Source organism: Nicotiana attenuata, chromosome 8 (genome assembly GCF_001879085.1).
Source record: "Nicotiana attenuata strain UT chromosome 8, NIATTr2, whole genome shotgun sequence".
In the NCBI taxonomy this organism is placed as follows: domain Eukaryota; kingdom Viridiplantae; phylum Streptophyta; class Magnoliopsida; order Solanales; family Solanaceae; genus Nicotiana; species Nicotiana attenuata.
In genome coordinates, this window is record NC_031996.1 from 34,946,059 (window position 1) to 34,970,216 (window position 24,158).

A 24,158-nucleotide genomic window follows, 5' to 3' on the forward strand; every position below is an offset into this window, starting at 1 on the left:
TACTAGTGGCTCCTCTGTCGTAGCTTGGGCATGTGCTCTGGGTGCACCACGTGCCCCTCCTCGGCCTCTGCCCCGGCCCCGGTCTCTCGCGGATCTAGCGGGGGCGCGAGTGTCAAATCATCGGATCCAGCGGTGTGTGTCCTCACCATGTGAGAGAGAATAGTAAGATAAAGTTTCAGAATTTTGAAGTCAATAAATTCGCACGATAAGGAATGAAAGAACTGAAGTTTCCTAAAAGTTTCATAGCTTCCCAAAGATAAGTACAAACGTCTCCGTACCGATACGCAAAACTCTACTAAACCCGCTTATGACTCGTAACACCTATGAACTAGAGTTCTGATACCAACTTGTCACGACCCCAATCTCCCTCCGTAGGATGTCGGGATGGCACCTAGTCTCTAAGACTAGGCAAGCCTAACATACATAAAGAAATAACGAAAATATTATTAGAACTTCAAATTTAAACCAACTAGCTATCATAAAAGAACCCGACAATAGAGCTGACAATAACTCTCAAAATCTGGTGAGACTTAGTCATAAGCTCTACATAAATAAACTGAACCAATCCCTAATACATTAGTGTCCAAGCAAAGAGTAAGCAGTAGAAAAGAAACAAGGACAAAGGGTGATTCCGAGGCCTGCGAACGCCGGCAAGTATACCTTGAAGTCAACGATTCCAATGCGCTACTCACTGGTGCCTAGCCTGATATGAGGTACCTGGATCTGCACAAAAAGATGTGCAGAAGCGTAGTATGAGTACACCACAACAGTACCAAGTAAGTATCAAGCCTAACCTTGGTAGAGTAGTGACGAAGTCAGGTCACGACACCTACTAGGATAAGAATAAGAAATTGAACAAGTATAATACAATATAAGAATGTACACGAGGAAAATGAGGCAATAAAGAAATAGAACAAGATAGACTACAACTGAATGTAAAGCAATAAATGCAACAAGAAAGGATCACATAATAAGAACATCAAAGAAACAATGCGGACAAAATACAAGTGAGTTGAATGAGAGATAACAACCAGAATCATAACCGGAGTAACCGCCTGATATTCTCATTTCACAATTACAATCACAATCTTCCTTGTATCACCACGGGAGACTTACATTTAGTTTTGAAAATCATTTTTTCCAAAATGGTTTCCCGCATTTTAGCTCACATTATCACACCGCGTGGCCTCAAGTAGTTCCCCTACTAGCGACACGCGTATCAAACCCACTGATAATAGGTGAATTTGACTATAATCACACCTTAAATAATCACCTTCTTGTGTAGTTTTAATGCTAAAAGTGATAACAAAATGCTCTTATTAGTGCTTTTCATGATTTGTAGGTGAAATATGTATAAGGAAGGCTAAGGAGCAGTTTTGGAGATAAAAGTGATGAAAAAGAGGCCAACTGTGAAATTTCCCAAGTGAACCACGCAAAACAGGCCGAAGATTCAGAGCACTGGTCCACCGCGGTTCCACCGCGACTGCGGCAGAACCGCGGTGGGAAGCAGCTGCAGAACCTCAGTGATTCCGCGAGGGTGTTTGGCCGCGGTTCTACCGCGACCGCGGTAGAACCGCGGCAGGCGCAGAAACTTCAGGGACCAAAGTGTCAATTACGGGATTTTTAGGCCTAAACCCTATTTAAAACATTAGACTTCGCCCAAGAGAGGCATGTATTGATTTTTAATGTTTCTTAGCAAGGAAAACCATTGTGAGAGAGTACTCTAAAAATCTTTCTTCTTTTCTTTTGATTTTTATGATGAATTCAATCTTAGTTTATGTTCCCATAGCCATGAGTAGCTAAATTCCTTGTCTAAGGTTTTGATGGAACCTATTGGATGATGAACTTCTTGTTTATATGAATACAAAATTGCCAGTTTAATCTCTATTTGTTCAACTTCGTGTTCGTTGTAGTTAATTGACAGGATCCCCAATTAGCTGTGCCTATTTAGTGTGCATAACTTGGAAAAGAGTGCATATTTAGGTTATTGTTGAACAACACCACTCCTAGATTATTAGAGGAATCTATAATTGCGGGTTTAAAGGCGGGATTAGGGATAACGAAGCCTTGGGTGTAGTCTAAAGTGAATTGTGCTAAATAAAGTAAGCTAGTGTATCTCGGAAGAGTGAAATAGTAAATTACTGTGATTACTCGGGAGAGATTTGCGGTAAGATTAGCGTTCATGATTGATAGAGATGTGTGGGTAAATTTGTATAAGCATAAACAGAAGGGATTCCATCAACAGGGGAAATCATTGCCTTAGCGTTTCCTCATAATTGTTTACAACCTCATTAGTTTAGTTTACAACTATTTAGTTACTTGCAAGCTAGTCGTTAAAGAACACTCAACTGAGATTTGAATATTTGGGAGGCTGGTTCTGAAGAATTAGTGGGTCTGAAGATAGTAGTTGGTAGGTTAACTCTCTGTGGATTCGACCCTGGGCGTAATACTCGGGTTATATTTGCAACGTCCTCTTAGTCCTTTTTATAAGGCATAGTTAGGCGAGATCACCCACCTTATGTCAACCCATACGTATCAACCCCTATCCTTATACCACCGCATACGTATCAATATCACAACATATCACAACTCGCACCTCATGTGCCCAAATACCACAACTTGCCAAAAGAACCAACAATAACAATGTTTCCACAACGAATAGCCCATGGCTCAATCACAATGTGTACAAGTGTCTCACAATAGCAACTGAAAGTAAATAGCTCAATAAGAATAATATTTCAATAATTTAAAACTTTGTCTTAATGTGATAACGGCTTTTACAACTTCAACACCAAAACTCAACGATAAGATATTCCGAAAAATAAAAACTTTAAGTAAGGTAACTCAATAGTCAAATAATTAACAAGGCAATATGAAAACAGTAACTTCAACTAAGCATGTAAGGGAAGATAACAAGTAAGAGATGGGACAAGTATTAACAATGTCAAATAATGCATGTAAGGATGGATTAACGATGATGGATATAACATATTATGACAATTCGATTAAAGGCACGAAAAGAATCCACATAGCTTAAACTGATCAACTACCACATATAGCCCGTGTAACCACTCGTCATCTTGCGTACACGGCTTTCACGTACCACAGATAATACAAAACAACTACAATCCTAAGAGGTAATTCCCCCACACAAAGTTAGGTAAGATACTTACCTCAAACACGCTAACTCAATACAGTAGTAAGCCTTTTCCACGAATATCCGACTTCGAACGGCTCGAATCTAGCCAGAATAACTTTATACCATAAATACCAACCATCGAAAACTATTCCGGATAATAAAGTTGCAATCTTTAAAGAAAATAAAAAAGTCAACCCCGGGCTCATGTATCAGAATCCGGCCAAACTTACGAAATCTGAACACCAATTCAATAACGAGTCCAACCATACTAAAATTATTCAATTCCGACCTCAAATCGACCTTCAAATCCTCAAAATAAAGCTTATAAAGTTTTTCCAATTATTTTTAATTTTCCAACTCAAAACACTAATTAAATGGTAAAAATAATGATTGATTCATGTAAAATAATCAAATCCGAGTCAAAATCACTTATCCCGATTAACTCCTTGAAAATATCTTTTGAAATTGCTCAAAACCGAGGTCTCTAACTCAAAAGATGAAGAATGGGAACAAACCTTCGATCTGCCCCCTTTTTAACCCAGTGGTTTTGCTTCTGCGGACCAATAGCCGTATCTGCAGCTCTGCTCCTGCGGAAAATCCATTGCAGGTGCGGCTTTTCATTAAGCCCAGGGAATATCGCATCTGCATACTCTCAAGTGCATTTGCGCTTGCGCTTCTGCGGAACCCAGCCGTTTCTGCGTGTTCGATTTTGCGGAGAAACGACCGCACCTGCGGTCACATCTTGCTAGCCCAACCCTCGCTTCTGCGGCTCACAGGCTGCTTCTACGGTGCCTCACCTGCGGCCCAAAGTGCGCTGGTGCGATTGCACCAGAACCTGGATTCAATCTGAATCACATCCGGGACCCCCCTGGACCCCGTCCAAACATACCATCAGGTTGCAAAACACATAGCGAACCTACTCGAGGCCTAAATCACATCAAATAACATCGATTCTACGAGTCTCAACCCAATTCAAAAATATTGAAACCATGAACATACAACTTCCAAAACTAACGCCGATTCATACCAAACCAACTCCGTTTGACCTCAAATTTTGCACAGAAGTCATAAATGACACAATGGACCTATTCCAAATTTCGAAATTGAAATCCGACTCCTATATCAATAAAGTCAACTCCCGGTCAAACTTCTCAACCTTCCAAACCTTCAACTTTCTAACTTTCGCCAATTCAAGCCAAAACGACCTACGAACCTCCAAATTAATTTTCGAACATACTGCTAAGTCCAAAATCACCATAGAAGCTATCGGAACCATCAAAACTCCATTCTGGAGTCGTCTACATAAAAGTTAAACTCTGGTCAACTCTTTCTGCTTAAGTTTCCAACTTTGGAACTAAGTGTCCAATTTCACTCCGAACTTACCCGAAACCAAACCAACCATCCCGGCAAGTCACATAACCATAATATAATATAGAGGAGGCAATAAATAGGGAAACGAGGCTAAAATACTCACAACAACCTGTCGGGTCGTTACACTTAGACTTTTCCAATTTCAACTTCCTTCGACATAACTTCATTTCCTCCAACTGAATTTCCGTGTTTACTCACACCAACTAAATACACGTAAAAATTCTTACTTCTATATTAGCACAGCTTGTAGTATAAAATATGTAATTACTTAATTTTGAAAGTAAAGTACGAATTTTTTGAGAGAGAAATTAAAGTTACTTCATTTTTTCTTCTTCTAGAAGCCTTGTAAACACCCAATAAATTAAGAAACAAAAAGGAAAAAGACAAACAATATCTGAACTTATTCTGATTATGTCAAATAGACAGTCCAATGACTAGAAATAAAAGAGCTTCATGGTTTTATTTAAGACATGGGGAATAGCTTAAAGAGTAGGGAGCTCTTGTACGATCCATTGACTAGCTAGAAAATGTAAAAATTGTTATTATTTGGAATTTTGGGTCATGATTTCCTGCTTTCGGTGTCCATTATTTCTAATGTAACATCCAACTAATATGTTATGAAAAATGTGACATCACATCCGACATCTTTCGTTTTAACACTCAGAAAACAACTTAAAAAAGAGAAAGAGTCACTAAGACAAGAGAACTAGCGACTCAAGCTTCATGCAGACGAGTTGCAACCTAAAATTCGGACTGTGAACGGATTTTTTGGAGTCTGCTCAATCGAAAGGGTACTAATTAAGCCGATTATTAATGACTAACAAGCCATGCTGCATGTGGTGCAGGTGACAAGAGAACATGGGGGATTAATTCAGCTGCAAGATCGTGAATCAAGAATGTTATGAAAAATGTATAGGGTATCATTATTAGTGTAAATATATTAAACATTTTGGGACATCCCAGAAGAAAATTTTGTCTATGAATTGGGATGGAGGGTATAATTTACTAACTTCTTTGTAGCTTACAAAACAATGACTATGATACTAACCTTAGAGGGTTGCTACTATATCTGGAGTTGGACCAATTCCAACTTGTAACCAAGAAGATCCTCCATCCAAATTCACATCTTTAAGGTTACTCAACTTTGCTTCCTTAGCCTTATAATTTTCTTCCCTACTCAAATCTTCTGTTGAAACTTTGGACTTCTGATTTAGACTCAGATTTAGATTATTAGTATCAACTTCTTGGTCTGTCCATAGCTGGAGATAGCTTCTTGGGCCTTCATGTTCAAATGGATTGTGTAAATTCTGCCCAACTTCAGCAGCATTGCCTAGTTGTGCTGGGAAATTTAGATCTAGTGGTTGATCAGAGTTGGTAAATATTGGCTTGTTGAATAGTTGTTCTTGGTTGTGATATTGGATTTCTTGAAAAGTTGGTATAAATGTAGTCTCTGGCAAACTTGATGTTAGCCAGTGACATCTTTTGTGTCCACCCAAGGCTTGTCCAGATGAAAAAACTCGATGACAAATCGAGCATTGATGAACCCTCGATCTCTTTCTTGAAAACGAGCCCGATGATGATGGAGAGTGAGATTGAAAAGAGTTAGATTCTTGATGTAAAATTAAATCAGTAGGAGAGATTGAGTCTTCATCAATGTCAGTATCATTATTGTTGTTATTGTTATCGTCAAGCTTAGTAGCATAACACCCTTTAACTTTCTTATGACTCGCTCTATGTCCCCCCAAAGCTTGGTGGGAATTAAAGATTTTCTTACATGCTTTACATTGGAATAACCCTTTTTCAACTTCTTTAGCCTTGTTTTTGGCCTCCTTACTGTTATCGGACAAATCATAAGATTTGTTCGACAACATGACCAAACAATTCGCTAGATCTTCATCTTCTTCTTCTTCTCTCGAATCATATTGATCCTTATCATGACCATAATACTCTGATTTTGCATTATATAATTGAACATTTCTTTCAACATCTGATGATCCAGGCGATGACACTGGTGACAAAGTTAAAGTCTCATCTATAACATATTTCCCACGATCATTGGGAGGCCACATCGAGGACTTTCTATCAGGATCTTCACTAGCTCGATTGCCAAATAATCGATTAGAATTAGCACGAAGATTATACGAATGCTTTTGTCCCTCTTGTTTATTATTATCCCTTCTAAAGTTGTTGTTGATCATAAATCTTTGTTCACTAATGTCTTCTCCATAGTTTCTATTAGTATCCCCTACTCCATGAGATCTCATGTGTCCACCAAGAGCTCCAGCAGAACTAAACCCCCTCTTACATACTCTACAATAATGTACAACACTTGATATTGTTTCATTTTTCTCACTATTATCCACCATTTTCAGTCTCTAAAAGTAACAAAGAAAGTGTTAAAGAAACTATGAGAGTAATATTTTGTAGTATAGTTCAAGATTGGGTTGGTATATAAATAGAATTAGATAGTGACAGTAGTAAAGGTTGTGGTGTATAAGTAAATGGATTATTGTAGCAAATTAAAGTGAGGGAAGTCCTAGTTTTTAGTTGAAGTTAGTTGATTGTGGATGAGAGGAAGAGAGAGTTTGTTATGAGTAAAGGGAGGGGAGTGAAAATGAGTGTATGACAAGTGGAAGGTTCAGTTTATGTGGTTGGCAGACTATTTCTAACTCTCGTGGTTATAGCAATGTTTTTCTTCAGTCAAATCTACTGACACAAAATCGTATATAATTGTACGTAATGTTGTACTATGAAATTTGTAAAGATTGGTGGACTACTTTACTAGTGACTTCTATCTAAATGCTGTACTAATAGTCTAACAGAAAATAATTAAACAAAAAAAAAAAAAAAAACACATACACGTACACGTACAGTATGTGGCATTATTAGTTCGGCAAATGTTCAAATATACCCATATCTCTGTTTTAAAAGGCAGAATTCGGACTTGAGTCCGGGACTCGCCCCGGGGCCGAACACTCGTAAAACGCCCCTGGGCTTATGTGTGGGGCTTAGTTCCGTGAGACTTACGCCTCGACCATTGGGGCTTACGCCCCGGACACGCCCAACGCCCAACGCCCAGCGTACTGGGCTCGCCTAATAGAACTTTATGTGTAGATCCTCAAATTTTCTTAATAAATCGTTGACTATTCAAAATTACTTTTTTTCTAATTTTAAAGTATTAAGTTGAGAGTATTTTATGTCATAATTAAAGTAAAAATTATTGCACGTTATCCACTAAGAATGCCTCGCCTCACGCCCCCGCCTTTTAAAACAATGACCCATGTACTATGAGAAAATATTTAAATATATCATTCGTTATACTTCGGGTCTAAATCCGTAATGCTATTGGTTCAAATATACCATTCTTTTGTTAAGATTGTCTAAGATGGAGATTCAATCCTACATGGCATTGATATTTTATGAGGTGGATGCCACATGGCATGCCACCTCAACGCCCCTAATCCATATATAAAAGACTAAAATTTGAAATACAATATTTTTAATGGTAGCGGTAATGGTGGCAAATAGTGGTGGAGAGAAAGGAAATTTTAGTGGTGAAAAAAAGATAGGAGGGGTAAAATGGGTTAGCGGCACTGAGATGGCAAGCCACTTGGCATCCACCTCATCAAAAGTCAGTGCCACATAGGATTGCATGTCCACTTTGGACAAACTTAATGGAAAAGGAGTATATTTGAACCAATAGTATAACGAGAGGGATATATTTGGACTCAAAGTATAACGAGAGATACATTTAAACCTTTTATGATAGTACAAGAGTATATTTGGCCATTTTCCGTTATTAGTTTTATGAATATAGTGGGCTTAAGACACTAGTTTCTATTTATTTGTTGATAAGATTTGTATACAGGTAAAACCAGGGGTAACAAGCACCCCGATTTTCCAGTGGGGTGAACGAAGAAATGACAAAACTGCATGTGGTCGAAATCAAAGCTAGGAGCCGCCCGTATCAAAGTCCGAACAAAACACCTGCCCTGGAGTCATCGAGATCGTGCCCCCGTACCTAAATCGAATAATGAGACCTCGAGAAGCATTGTCGAGCTACCGCTCACAATTAACAAAGGGTTGTGGTATCTATGCCCAACCGAATATCATGACGTGAATCTCGGTCCGGATCGACGATAGATCAGTGAGTAGCGTCCATACCGCACTATATTTTATGCTTGTTTTTATGAGATTGTAATTTCAGATCTACTTAAGGATGTCAAACTCTCAGTCGGCTCACTTCAACGATGATATTGAGTTTGGCCACCATGGCGAAAACCACAATGTAGCACCTAGCAATGAGGTACCCCTGCTGATCCTAACGGAGTCACAGTTGCGGATCCCATCGATGCCAAATCGCATGTAGCCATCAACGCTACCTACCGACCGATTATGAGAACAGCATTCACGGAGGAGTCCGACTAACGCCTCAAGAGACGCCCGAAGGTAAAGGCGATGGGATCAATCTAAGGGTAATGTTCGAAATGTTGTAAGCCCAGCAGGCGGAGATAGCACATCTGCAGCCGCGCCCCAACAGAATTGAGCCCGAATAATCCTGGGAAATCACGAGAACGAACGAACAAGTTATGGAAAGGCCGGGTGAAGCTGAGACGGGACCAACCCCGAAATAATTAAGATGTTTGAGGAACTGACAAAGCGGGTGGAATCGGGGGAGAAGAAAATTGAAGCCAAGGACAAAAAAGTGGAGACCTATAACTCCAGAGTTGATCAAATCCCTGGAGCTCCCTCTATATTGAAAGGCCTGGATTCCAAGAAATTTGTCCAAAAACCTTTCCCTCTGAGCGCGGCTCCGAAGCCAATCCCGAAGAAGTTTTGTATGCCCAATATTTCGAAGTATAACATGACCACGGATCCAAATGATCATGTGACCTCCTACACGTGTGCCATCAAGGAAAATGACTTAGAAGATGAAGAAATCGAGTCATTTTTGTTGAAAAAGTTCAGAGAAACCCTGTCGAAAGGAGCAATGATATGGTATCATAATTTACCCCCAAATTCTATTGATTCGCTTGCTATGCTTGCAGATGACTTTGTAAAATCCCACGACGGGGTAATCAAGGTCGAAAAGAGAAAATCATATCTATTTAACGTAAAACAAAGAGATAACGAGATGCTCAGGGAATTCGTGTCGAGATTCCAAATGGAACGGATATATCTTCCCCCGGTTGCGGATGATTGGGATGTTCAAGCGTCTACTCAAGGACTCAACCCCCGAAGCTCCTTAGCTTCGCTGCAGTTGAAGTAGAATATGATAGAATATCCGGCGATAACTTGGGCCGATGTCCATAACAGGTACAAGTAATTAATCAGAGTCAAGGACGATCAGCTTGGGGCCCCTTCCGGGTCCGTTTATCCCATCATTGTCAACAATAGATATAACAGATTCACTTATCATGAGCCAAGATCAAACAGGTATCGGTATCAACCATATAACGGTTCTGGGTGTAACCCTGCAAGGAACGAAAGGAGAAATGATCGAGGTCTAGTAGCAGGGGGCTCATGAGTAAAAACGACTTCGATAGGCCACTCGGGGACAGGGAGGCATGATAAGTGGGAATTTGACTATTTATTAGCACCTTTTAGCTTTCGTTTTAGTCCAAAAACGTTTAATTGTGTTCTCAAAAACTGATGAAATATGCGTAATTGTAGGAATATTGGAAGATGAGCTCCCAAGATGAAATCCAACTTAAGAAGGAGTAATATGAACTCAAGGACAAAAACAGGCACAAAAGCTCAGAAGTGCGGACGCAGATTATCATCTGTGGTCGCAGGTTATCATCTACGGCCGCAGGTTATGAAGAAATTCCCATTAGAGAAATGTGCAATGTGCGGCCGCAGAAACTTAGTCAGAGCAAAAGATCAGAGAACCTGCATCTCAAGTCCAACAAAAGTGTAGACCGCACAATTATTGTGCAGGCGCAGAAGAAAAGCTACGCGACCGCAATCATATTTGTGCGGACCGCAGAAGAGCAAGGTGCAGCCGCAGACATTATTATGCGCACTGTAGAAAGAGCAGTGTGGACGCAGTCCAGAATTATACGGCCGCAGATATCCAACCATTTCAATATTGAAGAAAAGTATGGATCGCACATGGAATTGTGCGGCCGCAGAACCTCTGAAAGGGTTTTTTTGTCCGAAAATTCCAGCCCTATATAAATAGAAGAGTTTCACTTTTTTAGGTCAAGTTTTTGACATCAGCTGCTACAGTAGGCAGTTTCTTTTATTCTCTTTAGTAGTTTTTGCTATTTTGAGCTTTTTGAACATTGATTTCATCATTTTAATTATCAGTATGGGTTTAATTATCATTTCTTCTTCTACTTCTTCTATTTTAAGCATGATTAAGCTAGATTTTTTATTAGGGTTGTGACCAAACCCTAGAGTGTAATCTTAATGGGTGTTTGATTTATTGCTTGTTTATGGTCGGTGTTTATTATTTAGCCTTGTTCTTACTTTTAATTGTAGAATTAATGGTTGCAAACATTAGTTCATGCCTATTTGACTTGGTTTCTACTTGAGAGAGAGAGACTTAGTCTAGGAAAGCTTGGCTAACAAGAAATTGGGTAAATCGAGAGATTGATAAGCCCAATTAAAGGGTTGAACCTAGAGATAGTAAAACCCGACTTGAGCTTTTATCAACCATTTTGTGCATCACCCATTTGGACTTGAGAAAGCCAAATTGGGCAAAGTCACTCTCTGACCGAGAGGTATTGAGTGAGTAGTTGAGTGTTGGTAGCTATAATACACCCCGACCAATACAACTCATTAGGCAAACACCTAGGTAATGGTCATAGCCCTAGGCCTTTTATATCATTTGAAAAACAAAAAAAAAACAATTTCCTAGTTTCATTTCTTAGTTTGCAATTTTAGTTTAAATTAAAGCTAGAAATGATTCCAAGTTTGTGGAAGTGCAAATTGAGATAATTCAAGCTCATACACTATAGTATATATCCCTAAGTCCCATTCATAGCTCCCTGTGGAAAATCGACCCTGACTCCTTGTTGGGTATTACTATTGCATCGACTGTTTTATAACCTTAAATAGAGATGTGACTTGGACGAGATCAATTCTTGGTGCCTTTACCGGGGAGCTAAAAACAAATTTAGCTATATATTTGGTTTTGTGTGTGAATTGTCTTCTTTTCCTTCCGTGTTACTGATTTTTGTGAATCAATTGTAGGTGCAACAATGGCTCCCAACAATGATTAACTCGGAAACATGCCTTTAGGGGATGTGGACGCTGAAGATGACTAAGTTGAAGAGGTTCCTCTTGAACCTCAAGCAAATAGAAGAGACCGACCGCCTCAAAAGAACGTCGCAGTTCCACCCCCACCTCCACCAAGAGCGGCTCCACACCGGGTGTTGCCGAATGAAGGGTATGCAAGTGCCATAGTCCCGCTCCGCATTAGGGCGGGCAACTTTAAAATCACAAATGTAATGCCCACACTGCTAGAGCAACGAGGATTCTTCACCGGGGCTCCAAATCAAAATGCATACAAACACTTGAAGGGGTTTATGGACACTTGTTGGGGGAGTAAACAGATAAACGTCTTTGAGGATGCATTAAGGTTAAGGCCTTTTCCCTTATCTCTACAGGGGAAAGCCTTGGGTTGGTTAGTGATATTGCCAAATCATTCCATCCATACATGGGATGAGTTGGCGGAGAAATTTATTTCCAAGTTCTTTTCTCCCAGGCATATGGCTACTTTTAAGACGAGATTCTAGCATTCAAACGAGATCCCAATGAGCCGTTACATGAGAAACGGTATAGGACAATGGTCAAAGAGTACCCCAATAATGACATGACAGAGGCTATGTTTCAACAAACTTTCTATCGGGGGATCAATACGACCAATCAGTGCATGGTAAATTAACTTGCAGGTAGAATTTTCATGACAACGCCATATGCGGAAGCTTGTGAGAGTTTAGATGAAATGGCGGATACTTAATCGGCATGGCAAAGTAGGGCAAATGTTTCTCAAGATGATCCAAACGTGATTCACCTATATAAAGAATTACATGATCATGGGCAAGCCATTGCCGAGCTGACCACCATAATGAATCAATTAGCCAAGGCTTAACTTCAACAAGTACAAGGTCCTAAGCAAGTCAATGCCATGGAGGGAGTAAGTATGATGGTGAACAGAAGAAGGACCAAGGGTCCACACGTGTAAAACCGTATGGAGAATTATGTGCAATAAGATAGTGGGTTTGATCAAGATGAATCTTACAATGAGCAAGAGGAGGAAGTGCAATATGTGAACAACTTTCAAGGGAAAGGAACACTTCTCAAGGCCCGAATCAACAATAATGGCGACCTCAAGGTAATCAAGGTAATTGGAATTCTAACAACTAAGGTAAATGGAGTGGTGGCAACAATCAAGGGAATTGGAATAATAACAACAATCAAGGAAATTGGAGTAGTGGAAATAACAAGGAAATTGGAGTGGCAACAACCAAGGATATTGGGGAGGCAACAACCAAGGGGGATGGAACAATAATAAAGGCAATCGGGGGTCGGGTTTTCAAAAGCCGCCAATGTATCAACAACCGAGCAACCCGCCTTCTTATCCTTCCCAAGGCCCAAGTTCTTCCAACCATGAGATGGAATGAAATGAGAATATGTTCAAATAAATGATCGAGAAGAATGCCGACTCCGATGCCCAACTTGCTTCACACACCACATCAATTCGCAATTTGGAAGTTTAAATGGGGAAAATCTCTCAAGCGCTAAATACTCGTCCTAAAGGGGCACTAGCAAGTGACACGGTGGTGAACCCATAGGGTGGAAATAACACGGGTCATGCCATAGCCATCACGACATGTCACGATCCTAAACCCGGACACGATCGTGATGGCGCCTCTCGTGAAGACAAGGCTAGCCGACACATTCCCATTTCAATCTTAAGCAGTAAAATAATAAGTATTAAGTCGTAAACATGATAATATCTCAAAATAAGCAATTAACAGTATAATTTGCGGAAAAACAAACCCAACACAGCCCGACATCGGGGTGTCACTAGTCCTGAGCATCAATTAAGGTCCGAATACAACTAGAGTCAAAAAGTGTACTAAGTACAGTCTAATGAAACCGAGAGGGAGAAAAGCTGTGCTGCGGATGTTGGGCAGCTACCTTGCTAAACTCCGATGACTCTGCCTCTGAGCAACCAATACCCGCTACCGGGTCCAGAAATACCTGAACCTGCACACAAGGTGCAGGGAGTAAAGTGAATACTCCAACTTAGTGAGTTATAATCATAACTAAAGACTGAGTGATAAGAAATCACGAAAAGTGCATCAACATGATGTATAGAAGTAGTACCAAACCAGTAAGAAAGCAATGAAGCTGTGAAATCTCTTAAAGCATCTTAGCTCAGTTAAAACTTCTTTAAAAATGACTTTTTCAATAGTTACGCAATTGAATGCAAAGCGATTAGTGCAGATAGGCACAGAAAATCCGCCCCTCGGGCACAAATACACAATTAAACAGGTAAATGACAGGCAAGTAAGAAAGATAAGCACATAAGGTTCGCCCCTCGGGCACAATGTCAACAAATCCGCCCCTCGGGCAATATCTCAGAACAATACCAGCCCCTCGGGCAATCACATAGAACAATACCAGCCCCTCGGGATATATCTCACATCACAATGGGTACCCGCGCTCACTGGGGGTGTGCACACTCTTGGAGGGGCCCCTTACGGCCCAAGCGCAATATCAAGCCATCTCGTGGCATCATAAACAGGCTCTCAGCCTCATATCAATATAAAGCCACCTCGTGGCACACAATCTCAGGCCCTCGGCCTCAAATCAATGTCAGTGTTTCCTCACAACATAGGCCCTCGGCCTTACTCAGTCAAAAATCCTCACAAGCCACTCGGGAAATAGTAAAACAGTGTTTCTCAGCCCAAACATCATTTAAAAATATCATTTAAGTATTAAAACTGAGTAAACATGGCTGAGTGTGAAAAACTGTGGAAAATAACATGACTGAGTTCAAGTATAAAGTCAAAACAGTGAGGAAATATCAATAAAAATCCCCGAAGGATTCAAATAGTTGGCACGAAGCCCAAACATGGCATTCAGCCCAAATAACGATGATAGAAAATAGTTTTCACTCAAATACGCGGTAAAATCATCAATCGGGACGGACCAAGTCACGATCCCCAATAGTGCACGACCCCACGCTCGTCATCAAGCGTGTGCCTCACCTCAATATAGCACTACAATGTACAATCCGGGGTCTCAAACCCTCAGAACATCATTTACAATCATTACTCACCTCGATCCGGTCCAAACTCTATCACGCAATGCCTTTGCCCGCACGAATCGACCTCCGGATGCTCCAAATCTAGCCACAATCAGTACATAATCATTAAAATATGCTAAGGGAACGAAGCCCACTCGAAAATATCCAATTCACATCAAAAATCCCGAAATTGCTCAAACCCGGACCCCGGGCCCATGTCTCGGAATTTGACAAAAGTCACATCAATAGAATCCTCGTCCTCACACGAGTCTATACATACCAAGAACATCAAAATCGGACCTCAAATGCCCCTTTAAATTCCCAATTTACACTCTCCAAATTCAAGCCCTGATTCCCCAATTTTTAGGCTTTAATTCCACATATTTCATGATTAATCAAGTAAGAATCAACTAGGATTGAGTATTGAGTTCACAAATCTGACCTCCAGGTGTTATATCTTGAATCCCTCTTCAAATCCTCTCAAAAAGCTCCCAAATCACCCAAAAATGGTGAAAGATAGCCCCAAAATCGCGGACAATGGCTATTTAAACATTCTGCCCAGGCATAAAAAACCTTCTTCTCGAACGCGGTCAAAGCATCGCGTTCGCTAAGCACAAAAATCCACTGACCATAAATTCCCCTTACGCGAACGCGACCTTCAGCTCGCGAACGTGAAGCGTCCGCTTTTCCAGACCATCGCGAACGCGACATCCTTGCGTGAACGCGAAGCACTACAGGCCGGGATCCCATCTGTTCTCACTTACTCTATGCGAACGCGACACAGGCCTCACGAACGCAGAGAATCAAACGTCTCAACATCGCGAACGCGACAAACAAAACGCGAACGCGAAGGCAAAATTAGCCGCCTCAAAAGCACCCTTCGCGAACACGAGTCCCCGACCGCGAACGCGAGTCCCCGATCGCGAACGCGATGGACAAATCGTCTGCAACACAAAACCAGCAAAAACTGCCAAGTCCAAGGTCCAAAATTCATCTGTTTAACCACCCGAAACTCACCCGAGGCCCTCGGGACCTCAACCAAACATGCCAACATACCCCATAACCTCATTCAAACTTGTTCCAACCTTCGAAACGCTTCAAACAACATCAAAACACCAAAATCACATCGGATTCAAGCCTAAGAATTTCAAGAACTTCCAAATTATGCTTTTGATCAAAAACCCAACCAAACCACGTCCGAATGACCTGAAATTTTGCACACACGTCACAATTGATGCAACGGAGCTACTGGAATTCTATTCCGATCCCTATATCAAAATCTCACCTATCAACCGGGAAACGCCAAAATCTCAATTTCGCCAATTCAAGCCTAAACCTTCCACGGACTTCCAAAATGCATTACGATCACGCTCCTAAGTCCCAAATCACCTGACGGAGCTAAACATACGTTCGTCCTCAAACGTGCCCGGAGTTGTTACAAAAGCCAACCGATCGCCGAATAACTTTACCATTCATATACCCGGGGGTGATCCCACGTCACCCTATCTCATATAGGTCCGATAACACATAGAAACTGGAATTTCACAATCCAATCTAGCCCATAAACCAAAGAACCACATTTCCACTTCTGAAATCTTCAATGCGATCAGAATCTCACATTTATACTGTGAATAAGCCCGAATAAGCTGTAATAACCCATACCTGCAACCTCAGGTGCAATTACATGATATACCACGTAACTCAAACGCTTGCAGCGATAACTTCTAATCACAGTAGCTGCACACAACAACCATATACCGATAGAAAACCTCTTATCAACTAAAGTCTTATTCCAACACTTTCATGTACTGCCAATGATAAATGAAACACGCAATAATCCATAACCATTTCTCAGATCAACCATTCATGAAGCCACTTCTCCTTTGGCAAGGACCATAGCAAATTTCTTAGCCGAACCTCGATATTTATCCTTCCAACATGCTGAAATCGAATCCGTTCGTATTCATTAACGATCCCCACGATCTCATCTAATCTAACACAACCACTCTGGTGACATGACACCTCAATGCAGACTAAAGGAGCAACTTGCGCAATCCGCGTACCAATAAGAAACAATCTGAACATACTCAAATAATGAAAGTGACTCAAATAAAAGAGCTGCACCGCAAGCTCACCAGTATCACCACAACACAAATACTGAGAATTCGACATACATCGTAGAAGCAGGATACTCGAATCTAACCCGAAAGGTCATACTTCCACATAACTTCGCTGCAGTGCGCGACCCTATCCAAAAACTGGTCCACATAAAACACCTCAAGTCACCCTGCTCAAAATCGACGACGACGCGCAATTGATGTCTGAACCAAAGCAAATCATCATAACCATGGTGAAGCAAATACATAACACCACACAAGACCAAAGGACATAACCGATACGCCACCCGCCGAGCAATATCAAATACTCCTCTCGTTCGAGCTCCACTGAGAGACCCCAATAGCACCGCACTACATATGCCTATAACCAACAAATCCAAGTGCCCCGCAACACGGAAAGGTAACTCATATATCCCCTCAGAACACTAATGGGCTCGATAATAATCGAATCACATATCCCTCGGCAATACAACTCGGAGCCAACCAAGTCGACTCAAGTTAGAACACACATCCACATTGGTCTGCCAACAGACCCCTTATCAAGGAAACCCTGAAGCTGCTCCCTTAACTCTTTTAACTCTGTCGATGCCAGACGATACGGTGCATGGCATCAAATCAATACCGAAACCAACCACCTTTCCCGGCGACTTGCCCGGCCACAAGAACCCATCCGAAAAGTCCCTCACCACTGGATCTGAATCAATGGTAGGAGTCTCTACACTGACATCCATCACAAAAGCCCAAATAAGAAAGACACTCCTTCCCAGCCATCCGCTGGGTCTTCGAAATATAAAACCACCCTGCTAAGAACATAATCCGTCGAACCTCGCCACTCAAACTGTGGCATTCCCGGCATAGCCAACGTTGCCGTTTTAGCGCAATAGCCCATCATAACACAACACTGAGACAACCAGTATATACCCAATATCACACCCAAAATCTAACATACCAAGCAACAAAGATCCACTCGGGTCTCCAAACCCCCAATAGTTACCACACAAGACCGATATACGCGGTCCACAACCACGACCTGATATGTTTATGAGAACTTCCCGTCTCCAAATCCATGTAGCACACGAATCACCATATCCGATCCCAATTTCGCCGTCCGAATACATACCACACATCTAATACCCAATCATTCCACGAGAGAATACTAAACCTCTTCTGTGCCACCAAGCAAACTCGAATATCAGGAGTCGATCCAACAAGAAAGCGCCGCAATACTACCGAAGTCCCTCAACTTAATCACATTGCCTTTTCTGAAACATATACCCTCGTCAAATTACCCCAATTGGCAGTACCATTTCCTTAATCATCTGAAGCTCATTTCTCTATTTATTTGAAGTTGCCCGCTGCCTAAGAGTTTTATGACCTTCCTTTCAGGACTGAACCGTAACCTTGCACACGCATTCTCAATCCTCCACAACATACCGCATATACCATACTATCCTAGGATAACATGAGAACTTCATATCCCTTCTGAGCCACAAGCAACTATGTACTCAACCAACCAAGAACTTTCCCTTGATCCCATTCAGAAGAAAATTCACTACACATTCCATGCTTCTTACACTAAAATACGCATCTCTAACCGCAGTAGAAATCATCAAGAACTCTCCGTCTCCCTTTTGACAAAACCAAACCCGACATGACTGAATCCTTCTAACTCAACCAAGCTACGCAGGGCACTAAAACCTAAGCATTGTCGCGAAACACCTGTAGAAGCCCATTACCTCGTAAACATCCAAAGAACAAATCATATCCTTGCCATAATGATTCGGCATACTACCAACTATCCCATCTATCCGAGTTTCCTTCTGATTTACCTTTAACCGGATACTGCTTCTTGCTATAACATCATAATTACTCAACCCAAACTCACCACACGAGACCCAAGCATAATACCATACAGTCTAAGGCACACAACCCGTTGAATACTCTTTTAAATGTTCCCAAAAGCACCACATTCAAAATACCTACCCTGAATAGACTTCCTGCGAATCTCAAGACATTACCTTCCCAATACTGATGTATAGGGAACGTAAGGATCACACAACCTCAGAATGCTCCACAGGAGATAACCCACCTGCTTTGCCTCCAACTAACCTTTCTGCATACCTTCCACCGTCATAAACATTACGCAGTCACTTAGTCTTCCTGGGTCTGAACTCATAGCGCAACATGAAGTTTACTTCACTCCCAATTAGGAAACATGAAAAGATTCTTCATGCACCCATAACACGGGGCTATATCTCAAATCAAGATGGAAATCAAGCACCTAATAGTTCTTCTATCCTCCAGCAGACCCTTCTCGTCATTTCCAAATCATATGAATACATCTCGCAGTCACATCACCCTCATCACGTAACTATCCAGTCATTACTTCCCTCAATAGGGACACAACAACACATATAGATCCAGAAACACGTGCTCACGCAATCAACAGCTCAGGGCTCAAGCTATAGGTAACAATCCGGCCTCTAGTCTTCCAGACTGGCCCAACATCAACACACGGAGATCATATCTCGCCCCTCGATCAGGGAACCATAAGCCATCGATGCACATCTAATACTGAGCGCTTGTTCGCGCATACGAATGCGTGAAAGGAATTCAAAGAGTCATATTTCAAACTGAATCAAGGACGCAAGATAAGAGTTCAAGAATGTGAAGTTTTTCCTAAAGGTTCTACAGCCTCTCGAGGATAAATACGAACGTCTCCGTACCGATCTGCGAGACTCTACAAAACCTGCTCATAACTGGTGAGACCTATGTAACCTAGGCTCTGATACCAACTTATCACGACACTAAACCCGGACCCAGTCGTGATGGCGCCTTTCGTGAAGACAAGGCCATCCGACACATTCCCATTCCAATCTTAAGCAGTAAAATAACAAGTATTAAGTCGTAAACATGATAAATTCTCAAAAATAAGCAATAAACAGTATAATATGCGGAAAAAAATCCAACACAGCCCGACATCAGGGTGTCACTAGTGATGAGCATAAACTAAGGTCCGAATACAACTAGAGTCAATAAAATGTACTAAATACAGTCTAATGAAATCGAGAGGGAGAAAAGCCATGCTACAGACGTCGGGCAGCTACCTTGCTAAACTCCGATAGCTCTGCCTCTGAGCAATCAATACTAGTTACCGGGACCAGAAATACCTAAACCTGCACAAAACGTGCAGGGAGTAAAGTGAGTACTCCAACTCAGTGAGTAATAATCATAACTGCGAGCATGTGATTTTTGCCACGCTTAAATTACTCCTATAGAATTCATTAAAACTAGGATTTTTCTTATATTATTTGAATTTTAGGGATTAATTGCGTGATTTTGTGTTTTGCTTTTTGTGTGCATTTTTAGTTGTCATGAAAATGAAAAATTTACAAAATAGCATAATAGCATTTAGGATCCAATTCTAACATTTTTAGTAAATTGATATTGCGAAAAATAAAGAAATACCAAAAATGTTTCTTTTGCATTTTTATTAGAAATTAATTAGTACAATTGTAGAGTTACTTTGGGTCTTTTAGTTTTATTTTTGCATTCAAAAAAATAATAAATAAACAAAAATCAAGGAAGAGCAACTAAGAAGACAATGGGTCTTCATGGATTACCCAATTTTGGGCCAAATCCGGTTGAAATGGCCCAAGACCCCTCCAACCTGTCCAGCCCAAGCCGCACCCGGTCCAGCCCCCTATGTAACAAAACGACGTCGTTTTGTTAAAATTAATCCTGGCCATCGAGGATCTTTGATCCAACGGCTGGGAAGTGGGTTAATTTTAATATACTAGTGTCCGAACGCCTCCCCCCCTCCTTTCGTCTCTCCAGAACCCTAAAGAACCCCTCCCCATCTCCGCCACCTTCCGCCGTACGCCGCCGGCCGGAAATCATCTCCGCCGGTGGCGATGCTCCAATGACGCCCAGATTTACACCATGACTCCATCTCAACCCCCCCATGTCGATTCCAACCTTACCTTCCTTAAAATATCAACCAAAATCTCTGAATATTGAATCTAAATTTTGGTCAAAACCCTAACCCCTCCAAATCCAACCAAACTCACAACCCATACTCTCCTCACTCCCCTCTACCTAAACCCCAAACTATCTCCCCCCAAATCCAACCGCAACTCCTCAGATTTTAGATCTAGGGTTTGAAGAATTTCAACTAATGTTGGATTTTCAAATATTTGATTGGCTTTCAATTAATGTTATTTGTTTATTTTGGATGAAAATAAACATATAACATTAGTTGGAAATCAATTTCGAAGAGTCAGTCTAGAAGATAAAAACAGTAAGTTTCTATGTCTTATTTGATTGATGATTCTGATTTCTTTTCGCGTTATTTTGATTTTTTTTAGTTTAATTTTGTTTGAGTTGGTTTATGATTAATCCTATTTTAGTTGATTTCTGATTGTAGTTTAGTTTTGTTTCGATGTGTGTTTTTATTTCAATTCAGTGTTTATTTCGATTAGTATAGGTTTTAATTTTTCTTTTAGTCTTGAGGCAATCCAGCTTAATCAGTGTTTGAAATAACAGAATTATTAGTTTAATTAGCGTTCCAATTTTCATTGATTAATTTGACTGTCAGTTAGATTTTATTAATTTAGTTGTTTGGATAGAGCTGAGTTCAAACTCCTTGAGTTTAGCCATAGTCAGATTTTAACCAGGGGCTGGGGTTTAATTAATACTAGGTTCAGTAAATTTCAGAATAAAGTAAGGGTAGTGTAGGTATTCCATAAATAGAAAACCATGCTAGAATTCCCTAGAATCCTCTAGAAGAGGACCTTAGTTTAAGTTTCAGTAGTTTTAGTGCAGTAACTTGAGAAAGAAGTTAGAAAATAAGGGACTAAACAGTTAAAAATCTGAAAATAATAGAGGGACCTAAGGGGCAATGTATAATTCTGCAGGCAGCCCTAGTTTTGCCTATAAAAAGGCATGCTATTGTCTTATTTAACAAGGTTTTTAGCCTCAAAATTCCCCCCCATAAAAAACCATTGGTGAAAATCTGAGTTTTGAATTTTGAATTTCAAGTCCAAGTTTTAGATCTAGCTCTTCCAAAAAACCAAAAACAATAGAAATATCACTGAAAATAAAAAAAAAAAAAAGCACTGTTCTATTCAATTTTTTAGGGTTAATTTCAAGTGTTAGCGGTTGATCTGCATTTCTTAGCTCAGATTTTGGTAGTTGAAGTTCGGAAGTGTGCCTTTTTGATTTCGAGCAGTTTGTGGGTTTCAATCAGTTCGTTTTTTGGTCATTTACTAGGTGTTGCATTTCTGTGGTGTTTGCTTGGGTTTTGTGAAGTTATTTTGGTTCAAATTATTCCAATTGTTGTTGTTGTTAACTGCTGGATACCAGCTATTGTTACCTGCTGCTGATCTCTTCCTCCTGTTGTAATTCAATTTCCCAGGTACATATTCGAACTATGAATGGCTGTAGCTTTGATTGAGATGCTGAAATGAAAAATGCACATTCCTTTACCCTCTTAAACTGGCGTGTTCATACTGTCATAGTAGAAGATATGATAGGTGATATGTATTTGTTTAGGTTTACATTTGGTTTGTGTTTATGTTGTATAACTCGGACTGTGAATGGTTTGGATTATTAAACTTTAGATTTAAGTTCAGTTCTTCTAAACTAGTAGCCTCAGTGTATGTATTTGGAGTTCTGTGATAGTTTTAGTAATAACATCAATAGTTCAGCTCTAGACTCACGAGTTACCTGAGGGAGTAAGGTTAACTTGAGTTATCTGAAACTACTTAGCTTGATTTGAATTTAAGTCATTAACTATTAGTATACAGTGTTAGTAAAATCACGTAATTGAGTTGTTTGATCTAATCACTCGAGGTTTAAATCCATGACTACTGCTGTAAGTTCAATCAATGATTCCAATTATGTCTCATTTTTAGTGACTTTTAAGGGCTAAACTGTAGCAAGTAAGTAAACAATCTGAGTATGAAATTAAGTTAAACCGGTGACGATAGTTCATCAATTTGAGTAAATGAATATGTCTCCTGGCTACCAGTTATTGCTCCGTTTTGAATAATTTGGAACAAGTTCAGAGTGCATTTGTCCTAGTCAAATCGAGGCTCCATTTGGTTTAACAATTAGCCTATTCCCAGGCAGCTTGCCCAGCATCGTGACAAGTTGATCGGCAGGCCCAGTAATTTGATATTGGGCACATGAACTATTACGGGCCCAGGCTGCCCCAATTTCTGAATAATAAAACTTGATATGTTTTAAGCTTGGTCCAGCTCTATTTACCCAGTTACAAGGCCTGATTGGATGAAAGGGAATTATGGGATTATAGGTTTCTCACACATGCTAATTAATTAGGGCTCTCTCTTTTATTCTTAAAGACAAATTAAATAGAAAATTATAGATTACTCTAGGATTGGCCTTTAAATAATAAAACGAGATGAGCCTCGCTAAACAAGCCAGATAAATCGCAGGGCCCTCGATAAATGGTTATATTAAAATACTTAGAATTTGGGATGGGTCGTTTAGCAAATTTCACGGCCTTCCCCTAAGGTAATAACGCGTTAGTCTCTTTAGGCACGTGTTTTAATAACATTACCTTCCTAAACTCGGTTGCGCATTTATGTGACCCAAATCCAAATCTCAACGAAGTCGAAATGTGTCAACAACCACGGGTGCATTTATGTGACGTGGTTCGAGATACGTTTTCACGACGTTGCAAGTCTCGTTAAAAAATAATAATAAAAGCGGTTTAAGATTTAAAAGCACATAAGCAAAAACATGTTTTGAAATCAGATAAATCCAAATATAACAGTTGAGCGACCGTGCTAGAACCACGGAACCCGGGAATGCCTAACACTTTCTCCCGGGTTAACAGAATTCCTTACTCGAATTTCTGGTTCGCGGACTGTTAACAGAGTCATATTTTCCTCGGATCGGGATTCAATCGGTGACTTGGGACACCATTAATCTCCCAAGTGGCGACTCTAAATCCTAATAATAAATCCCGTTCCGATTGTCCTTTAATTGGAAACTCCTTTATGCCCCTGCGGGGTGTGGTGAAAAAGGAGGTGTGACAGCTCTGGCGACTCTGCTGGGGATCGAACCCAGAATCTCTGGTTCAGGGTTCAAGAATTCGAGCTTAGTATAATTGTTATATTTGGCTTTATTTGATTTTTCTACATGTTCCATGCAATATGTGCTAAATGTTTTACCACTTTGATATTATCTGAATTGTATATATAAAATTGTTACGAAACCCTTCTCTTCTCATCTCCGG

General features: G+C 40.5%; 1 protein-coding gene across 1 annotated transcript; it reads right to left on the bottom strand.

Annotated features, from left to right (window-relative positions):
* On the bottom strand, positions 508 to 6,928 carry LOC109231846 (zinc finger protein ZAT4-like). Its single transcript, XM_019397469.1, has 2 exons — positions 5,559 to 6,928; positions 508 to 723 (listed from the first exon to the last, which is right to left on the bottom strand). Exon 1 carries the CDS (start codon positions 6,874 to 6,876, stop codon positions 5,560 to 5,562), a length of 1,317 nt encoding a protein of 438 aa, XP_019253014.1. The 5' UTR covers positions 6,877 to 6,928; the 3' UTR covers positions 508 to 723; position 5,559.